This window comes from Manduca sexta, unplaced genomic scaffold (assembly GCF_014839805.1).
Source record: "Manduca sexta isolate Smith_Timp_Sample1 unplaced genomic scaffold, JHU_Msex_v1.0 HiC_scaffold_944, whole genome shotgun sequence".
Taxonomy (NCBI): domain Eukaryota; kingdom Metazoa; phylum Arthropoda; class Insecta; order Lepidoptera; family Sphingidae; genus Manduca; species Manduca sexta.
The window spans coordinates 1,822-11,399 of NW_023595788.1; the positions used below are offsets into that span (position 1 = coordinate 1,822).

General features: G+C 34.1%; 1 protein-coding gene and 1 non-coding gene across 2 annotated transcripts; one reads left to right on the forward strand and one right to left on the reverse strand.

Moving 5' to 3' along the window:
• Positions 1-1,368: 1,368 nt before the first annotated feature.
• LOC115440183 lies at positions 1,369-2,724 on the forward strand. The gene is made up of 2 exons (XR_005114023.1): positions 1,369-1,490; positions 1,564-2,724. It is a non-coding gene; the product is annotated as an uncharacterized LOC115440183 (transcript).
• Positions 2,725-3,782: 1,058 nt separating this feature from the next.
• On the reverse strand, positions 3,783-7,906 carry LOC119193717 (trypsin-1-like). Its single transcript, XM_037447339.1, has 6 exons — positions 7,729-7,906; positions 7,226-7,388; positions 5,872-6,034; positions 5,339-5,530; positions 4,731-4,902; positions 3,783-4,209 (listed from the first exon to the last, which is right to left on the reverse strand). The coding sequence occupies exons 1-6, from the start codon at positions 7,895-7,897 to the stop codon at positions 4,091-4,093; spliced, it is 978 nt and encodes a 325-aa protein (XP_037303236.1). The 5' UTR covers positions 7,898-7,906; the 3' UTR covers positions 3,783-4,090.
• Positions 7,907-9,578: the final 1,672 nt, after the last annotated feature.

The following is a 9,578-nucleotide window of genomic DNA, read 5'->3' on the forward strand; positions in this document are numbered from 1 at the left end:
GTAGCCAATTAATTATTTACGCACTATTAACTTACCATGTCTTACGTGGGTATTTAATTAAATCTTTTCATTTTACTATTTACTACATAAGAAAAAATATAAGTTATTCCACCCATAAAGTTTGTAAAAAAATGTGATATCACAGCTGTATTTATAGACGATCGTAACATATTATAAGTAATTTTAATTAAATATAACAACATACCTTCGACAAAATAATGCGAGACAAATTATATTATTTTACACAACCACTAAAAAATCATGTTCATTGTACGCACTTCAATGTATATAATTTAATAACGAAAAATAATAATAGATCATATTTTGATTGTAAACAGTAAACACGCATATAATCACTGATAATCACTTCTTCACATTTACAATGACTACTTTTAGGCATAGATTTAGATTTTTACTTTTTATGGTAAGCCCTAGACTTTGTTCCATATTCAAAATAATTACATTTACAGTCTCGGCAAATGAAAGTAACATGAGTGTTAGAAAAGATCTTGCAAAGTAAATGTAAATCCTACGTGTGTGAAAAGAAGAGCACGAATATTTCGAACTTCAAGTGCCGTACAACTAGTGTTGTATGCTTTTACTAAATATCTAAAATCTCCTAAGATATATAAAATTGTTTGTTTTAGTATAATTCAATACATAATTATAGAATAATTCAATAGAATGGCTTAAATTTAATATCTTTGATAATTTTATTAACAAAAATTTTGCAAATATTATTTGCAACACCAGCCTTCGGCTTTATTCGCACGAGCGATAAAACTGTGGGGCGTAAATAACAAACAAAAGGAATTTAAGGCCTATTTCGAGAACAACAAACAAATTAGACAATGATGTTATATATATTAACAGCATGCAGTCAAACTTATTGAGTATTCATACTTCAAAAGGCCTTAGATTTCAGAACATACAAGTACAACCCATGTTTACATAGCGTATGAGTATCGATACAATATTTCTATCTTGCCGGCACGTAGCTTTGTCTAACGTACATTGCGTCGTAAATTAAATTTAAAACATAAAAAGGTAATCTAAAAATATATATAAGTGATAGCTCGTTTTATAAGCGCAAAAACGATATCGAGTATTAGCACAACGTTTTTTTATTTCTCTCATGAGAATGATGCCTAACTTTATTAGCAAGTTGTCTAATCACGACAAAGAAGCAGTAACAATACTCACAAACTATTTTTTTTTTTATTATAATCAGTAATTTTATCTTTCTCATCAGCTCTTATTCTATTTTAGAATTTACAAGATTTTCAAATACCGGTATAAAAATGTTTTATTTTCAACTAATTTCCGAACGTTCATTCTAGTGTCGACTTTGACGTTAAACATAAATTTTAGCACTAAATTGATTTTCTGTCTCTATCATTCTTACATAAAATAATATCTAGACGTCTCAAGTCACTTGGACTAAAATCGCTGTTTTCATAAAGTGGAACGCAGGGACAGCTGACCGATCGGTAAGTTTTTTGTTTGTTGCGCAATAAGTACAATATTCACACCAAATACAATAACAAAACATTTTCAACTCAGTGAATTAATTAAATCACCAAGTCAACTCACAATGAACAACAGTGCGTTCATGGACAGACTGCGCTCGTTTCTCGGGATACGACAGGAGCCTCCTGCAAACGATTTTCGCAATCCGATTTGGGGCTCTGACGACGAAGACGACGGCGATGAACTCTACACGAGAAACGAGATGGAATCCTTCGAGGAGTCTATGGATATGCACCGAGAATTCACTAAACAGATGCACGATATGCTTAAATCTTTCGGAAGTATGTTCGGGGACATGAGGTTGTTTTTCCAAGACGACCAGTTCGAGAACTTTCCAGGCCTCACGGACGGGGTCGCAGAAGGTAGTGGCATGAACAGTAGTAGCCTGCGGGACTACTATTTAAAGCCAGGTTACCTTGGCCACAAAGTTGAGCATCCTAAAGAAGACATCGATTTGGACGGCAAAATCTCTTCACATGAAATATCAGGTTTGTTGAAACAGAAAGAAAGTGACCAGAATGCGGGACCTGCCGTGCCTTTCGATGGAAGCATGGTGCCTGGAAGGTCTTTCTGTCAGACAATTATCACAACCAGTGTTACAAAACCAGATGGAACAGTGGAAACCCCGAAGGGATCATTAAGAATGGAAATGAAGTAATTGAAGAGACCACAACATCAGCCCCTGATAGCAGAGGGCCAGGACCATACAACCAAAGCATGGATACATTTAATAACGCAGGATTCATCTACAACCAAGTCATGTCGGAGCTTTCTACATTATTTAAAAATTTCTATTAAACTTGTATCATTTAGTCATACCAGTTCTGAATGTTTAGTCTTTTAAAATTCTACATATAGTATCTTTCCAAACAAACAATGCTTTTGTTTATATAAATGTGATAAATGGGAATAAAAATGGAATATTGCCAAACTTATGCTTAGCTTTGTATTTTATTTTACAAATACTTTAAAATGTATTTGAAAGTCTCAAATTGTAATTGTTAGATTATATTGTGATATAATAGATTTAATATTTCCATGCTTCACATGAAATGATTTCACAGTTACAATTGAACTTTAATGGCTGGTTTAAAATATGCTATCTGAAATTTTATGTATTATGTATTAATTATTTGCTAAATATTTATTGAGCCATTAAAGCATTACTACTTAATAAATGTTCAGACCACAGGAGCGAGCAATATTATTATTGGTTATGAAATAACATGTTAATTAGCATTCAGTTAAATTCATAAAACTATAAAAAATTAATCAACCTTGAAAACAAGTTATCATCTTTTATTATAAAAAGTAGTGTAAGCTGATGTTAATAATAATTTGTTATGCATTTTAATTCAAAACAATATTGTTAAGGCTTCTGTGGTTGCATCTTATGTATGTACCGATTTAAGTCTAGCAGTTTTAGTACATCAAGTTTCCATATAGCTAGTTTGTGATTTTAGTACATTAGTCATACAAATTGCAGTTGTGTATCAACTGTCTTAACTCATGTGGAATTCATTAAAATTTCGTCATATTTAAGTTATAGTTCTTATCGTATTTATATTTATAATGATTACGATTACCCAGTTTAATTGTAAATTATTAATTGTATACATCAAATCAAAATTAATGATAATAAATTCATAAAAATTGAATTATTATTTTATTTCTCCCATATTATCAGCATCCAAATCTAAATCTTATTTTTCTTTTATTTAAACGAAATGCGCTGTAAAGATTTTGTTATATTATTCAATCAAAAATATGGAAAAGAAAACGAAATGATTTTATAAATACATTTATTGATAAATAAGTACTTATTTAATTAAATTATAGAGAGCAAAACTATTCTAAATATTAGATATGATTCAGTCATCCTAATAAAAACTTTTCGCTAGTATAAACCCCCAAATTGCAAAAAGTTTTTTAATTAGCATGTAGGTAATTGAGCAAGGCATGAAAATGGAAGATTTGACATCATTATATTAGCCTACACCCCATTATAATATACCTCTGTATACAAAGCGGTTCTTTTAAAAACTAGAAAGCCTGATTAGATTTCTTATTTTTGCGAATAATTTAATTCTTGACCTCTTTTCACGTGTCTTTTTATCAGATGACATTTACAGGTGGGGCGAATAATCACTGATTCCCGCGCATTAGGTTGTAAATCAAAAAGTATGATTTTGCAGGGGTCCCGTTTTAATGACCATTATTTTATTGATAGATATTTAAAATGTCATTTTTTTTTAATTATTGATAACTTTTTCACAACATAGGTACTATGTGAAAAATGTTTCAAATATTTACCAAAATAATAAGATTTATTCAAACGGGTCTCATGTAAAATCATACTTTTTCATTTATGACCTAATGCGTGGGAGTCAGCAATTAATAACAAACACTTGACAATTCGTTTTTATGTCAGTCAGTAATTCATTGCCCGCTACTGTCGGAAAGTTAGCATATTATGCTATTACAATTATTTAACAAGAAATATAAATCAGGCTTTTCTTTTTCAAGTCTCTTCTTGAGCCGCCATTGCTTGTGCTCAACTTTACTGACAATAACAAGCATCTTTAGTATTCTTCTCGATCCAAGTCAAGTATCGGTTGACGCGAGAATAGACTCCGTATTTGTCGGGTCTCGCGCAACCCTCTCCCCACGACACCACCCCTGGAAGAATAATATAAAAAAATATTAAAACAAATCGTGGTTATTTTTGCAGAAATATGTAGTGACGTATAGCACTGCGTTGGTGAAGGAAAAAGCAGGTACATAGATTTAGACTTGAAGTCAGAAACTTATAGTTTCTCATCATTAAGAGAGCTTAAAAAATTAGGGAAAATAAAATTTATGTTTGTTGGTTAAGATTGGAATTTATGCTCCAAAATAACGTAACGCAACCCCTATTGCATTACCTATGTGACGGATATGGAGGTCAACGAAGCAAAAGTGCGCTTTTGCCTCTACCTATCAATACGACGAGAAAGCGTGAGTTTCATATATATGTAATGAGTATCAGGGGAGAAAGGTGAAATTTTCAAATGATAACCTGAGACAAAAAAAATGCCTTACTTGACATATCACGGCCAATGTAAATAAACTTAAAAGGGAAGTCGGTAAGAATCGGGTTATATAGACGCTTCGCCACCGATGATTAAGTATAATATATACCTAACGCCTCAATTACTCACCAACTTCTCTGTACTTGTTCCCGTTTTCGTCAACGATGTGCATGGGACCACCAGAGTCACCCTGGCACGCGTCCTTGCCTCCTTCCTTCTCTCCCGCGCAGATCATGTTTTCCGTGATACGACCACCGTAACCTTTACGACATTCATCATTGGACACTATTGGCACTTTCACCTGCAAAAAATATTGAAGGTTTACAAAGATTTTACATTTTTTAAACTAATGTGCACATAGCTGAAAGAGGAGGAAAATTACAATACCAGAGCGCTCAGATTATATTTGATGTATGATTTTTTTATCTAAATGTATGTAATGAAAATTGTGATCTTAACAATCGCTTTGTTTTACTTCTAACTAATATAAAAAGCGGCGATAGCTTAGTTGGTTGTGGAACGGACTGCCGAGACGAATGTCCGCAGGTTCAAATCCCAAGGACACACAACTCTGAGTTTTCTAAAAATCATGTGTGTATTCTTTGTGAATTATCGCTCGCTTTTACGGTTAAGGAAAACATCGTGAGGAAACCTGGACACCTGAGAAATTCTCTATAGGAATTTTAAAAGGAGAGTATATATAGGTAGGTGCACTTTTTGAATCCAATTCGACAAACCTCTTGCAAAGTATCAGACACGGAGCCCCCCTCTTCAGTAGTACCCCAGCCAGTGACCACAGCCGTATAATTAGTATAGGACAGGCCTCCTTTCGGAAGGCACACAGGCCTCAGCCCCACGTCCTGATTTTCTTCAGGCTCTGTGCTGTTGCCGTCGCGTCGCACTTTCTTCAACGCACTGCTGAGGTCCACCTGCAACAACCATACAAGCATTTTAATATGAGAGAATACGAGAATATTTCTTGGAACTAATTTTATCGGCCCTTGCAAAAATATTCATCTGTTCATTAAAAACATGCCTATTTCCTTAGTAAAGTTTTAGCTGCCTTAGATGGCAAATGTAAGTTATCCATTTAGTTAACAATTAAAAGCATAAATAATAAAAAATCGTCGACAATCTTCTTTCTTTATCAGAAAATCTACCTACAAATCCCATACGCGACACCAAGCTTAACCTTTGACACCATAGAGCATAACAATACCACGGAAACTTTGACAATAACAATTTCTAAAAACACAAAAAAATAACTCACTCTCTCTTCAAGTTTCAACAGCGCTATGTCGTTGTCGTAAGTACCAGGGTTGTAGCGCAAATGACGGATGATCGCTGACACTTTCCGATCAATAGTCTTAGTTTCATTCACCTGTGACCTGTCATGTTCCAAGAAACGAACCGTGATCTTCTCCTTTCGGAATCTGTAAATAATCGATATTTAAATGGGAGAAATCGATTTCACTGCTATTAAATATTCTGTGATAACGAAAGTGCTGGTTTAGATGCCAGTTCTTAGATAAGGAAATTTACTACGGGTTTTATGTAAATATCTATAAGGTCAACGAAGTCTCTTCAAAGTCTATTTTAAAAAGTTAATACGTAAAACATTATAGTCTAACAAAATTATAATTTTATAGTTCTCTTTCATGTCAACAATTATGGTGGTTATGACCTAATCAATTATTCAGATAAGAATTGACATATCTATCGACTCAAGTTAATCAACATTATAATTTTGAATCACTGTAATTGGCGTGGTCAAGTTATCTTGATAAAGAAGCCAGCAAATTCTAACATTTTCCCATGTAACTATAGGCAACCATTTCTCATCCTAGAATCTGGCAGTCAGCCAAAACTGCATGAGCTTGGCATTAGAAGTATCTTCATTACATTGTGCTCTGTGAACCGTTAGTCGCTATGCACTCCTATTTTATATGCAGAATCGAGTTGCTTAGAATGCCGTGATATATTTAGATCTCGTTCAGTCTTGCGAGATTTGTAGAAATCTTTTTGAAATAAATATTTATTTCTATGAATTTTTTAAAATGTTAATGTAGTAAAGGATAGTTAATTTAGCCATGTCCATACCACTTATTATAAAACATAATTCTATTTACAACTTTCCTGTTAACTTGTTCGTTCACTTACGACTGACGGATTTGGAAATTTGTTAGACAATTATAGTCAACCATATTCCAGTAAACATATTAACTTCTATAAAAGTTCAAGCAAGGAGTTCACCAAGCGGCCATTCTACCCTCACATGCACTATTGCAACTTGTAAGGCAGAATCGACAGTGGCACGCATAACATGAGCTGTTAGGTTTCGGTTTTCTTTAATTCCGGATTTACTTAAGTATGTATGATTTCAATTCCGGATTTACTTAGAATATTTCCAATATAGATACGAATGATTTCTATGAAAACTGGATTGGGAACAGTAGCATGGCTTACCATCGAGGGGCCATATAAAAAAATTGTTGGGGGCTCTTCATGGCAGGGCGAACTTTTAAACGCCTGCTTAGTTCAATGTAGGTATGAGCTAAGTGGCCCCGTATCACTGATAAAGCGGTAGCTAAGCCCCTGATTGCGAATGTACATTTGAAACATACCCAGCAGTACAATGTGCCGCGGTGAGAACATAGAGGTCGTTGAGGAGGGAGCCGCCGCAGTAGAACCTTCCGTTGTACATGAGGACCGCCATCCACGGATAATACTGCTGCTTGGTCTCATATCCACCGACGATACGACGCCTTGTACGGGCGATACCGCATTCTGTAATCAAGGTTAGTTTAATAACTGTTTAAGCTGAAGAAACATTTGTTTTTTGAGCGTGTCAATAACCGAAAATAGGACCATATAAATAATAGCAGACCTGTGCTATATACTGCTGGGTAGAGCTATTTAATTTATTAGACGTCGGATTGGCGCTATCAATTGGTTTCCGAGAATAATTACCTACTCTTATCAGAAACAAATAGTTGCTTTAGCCGTTGAAGATGAAAGTGCCTGCATGTCTCCAAAATTTATCATTTTTACCTCAATCAAATAACCTTCTTATAAATATTGAATGCGTGATGAACAAGCCTAATAAAAAAAAAATACAAGAACTTACGGCAGGTAGGGCAGTCTTCTGGCGGGTCGTGAACCGGACTGATTGTAGTGCTTGAGAACAGGTTACTGATCCACTCTATGAGCCCCTTCTCCTTGAGAGCAGGGTTTGGGCTCGGGGTCTGACAGCTCGTCAAGCCGAGGACGCAAACCAACACGAGAAGCCACTTCATGGTGCTAAAACAAACAAGACAATTAAAACACAATGAAGAGGCAATTTAATGAAAATACGTAATTAATCTTTCGTTAAATTAGGTAGTATATAGATACATGTATTATAGATTATACTGGCTAAGAAAGATGAGATCCTAGATTCGATTCTCAGGTGGATTCCTTTACAAATTCAAATTCAAAAACCTGAGTGCTCATTACATTTATAATTATGTGCCTCAAGTATTTTATAGGCAAAGGTAAAATTGAAAAATGGTATAAAGTTATAATACATAAATTTTAAGCAGCAATTAACCGAAAAAAACGCAGAATAAATTGGTACCTACCTACTTATACTATTTCGACTTTAAGACCAATAATATTACATAATAAATAAATAAACAAATAAAATAAGAAACAAAACAGAAACATTGAATATCTGGGACAATAAAGTAGTAAAAGAGATGACAATGAAAAGTTGAATTCGCTATTCGAAACAGTCTTTTAGAACTACCTACCTAATTGGTAGGTAACTAGATACTGGGGGCACCGACCTTTTGCGGAAACACAGACTCGTTTACTTTAAAATAATATCAAATATACACCGTTGGAAAGTGCACATTGAAATAAAATGTATTATAATGTACAGTACAGTGATCTTGTTCCGATTATCTGCATCTACACGGTGGAATCAAGGACGGGGACATTTAACCGGGTCAAAAAACCTACCGGTGCCACTTGCAAATTTACCGCTACATGATAACCCAGCATCCCATTAGCATTTTTTGTTTTTATTCTCACGTGTGAGGTATTAATTGCCTTTGCAAATTCTAGGTATAAGTTAAAAAGAAAGTGTTTTTTTTTTATGGGGATACGTTAGCTACTGAGTAATGCTTTATTCATTTTTAAACTACGAATAGTGTCATATCGTCTCCGACATTATAGGGCAGGGGGTCGAGTGTTTTAACATTTCTTTAACAATATTTCTGTTCATCGCATTGTTTTTTCACAGAAAATCTCAATCAAAGCATTACATTATCTCAAACAATGGACATTACTTTCTGTGGTAGAGTTGGTGGATAGCCAAATTCCGATTTTGGACTATATATGTGTGTGTGTAATATGTATTTATATATATGCGTGTGTAATACTTTTGTCTATACTATACGTATTAAATCCTCTTGTGACTGTTCAATACTTTTATCTATTACAAGTAATCCTTTAATCCTTTAGTTTCTCCTTTCTAGTATCTTTTAGGTGTAAGTATCCTTTATAATAAATACCGACAATTCTAAAATGTAGACTCACATTACATTCAACTGAGATGTAACTTGACAATTTGAACCTACAGCTACTCTATGTTCCTGGGCACCAATTACTTAGTACAGACCCCGCATTGCACTGTATCTACCTTAGTACCTATTACCTAAACATAAAGCTCACGCAAATAGTGACGATGTAGAGTTATTGTAACTAATTCATCCACATTTCGCAGAGCTTATTGCTCGTCGCGATACGTAGCGAGTCGAATGTGCATCGCTATAACTGCAAAAAATTACATTTTTTTATTAAAACCTTACACAATTTTTTGCTAAAACTGAGAAACCGGTTTTGGTATTTACTATAGAATAACTAATTTCTTTCTAAATATAAAATGATAGTATAAAAACCGCGATAAAATCCGCAAAATAGTTTAAGTTAAAT

What these genes read in the sequence shown, in the direction of transcription:
- LOC119193717 (XM_037447339.1), bottom strand. Translation starts at nt 7,897, where the DNA reads ATGAAGTGGCTTCTCGTGTTGGTTTGCGTCCTCGGCTTGACGAGCTGT. An exon ending in TGTTGAAACTTGAAGAGAGA is followed by an intron (nt 5,531 to 5,871) that starts GTGAGTTATTTT and finishes TGGTTGTTGCAG; the next exon opens with GTGGACCTCAGCAGTGCGTT. An exon ending in TGTCTGATACTTTGCAAGAG is followed by an intron (nt 4,903 to 5,338) that starts GTTTGTCGAATT and finishes TATTTTTTGCAG; the next exon opens with GTGAAAGTGCCAATAGTGTC.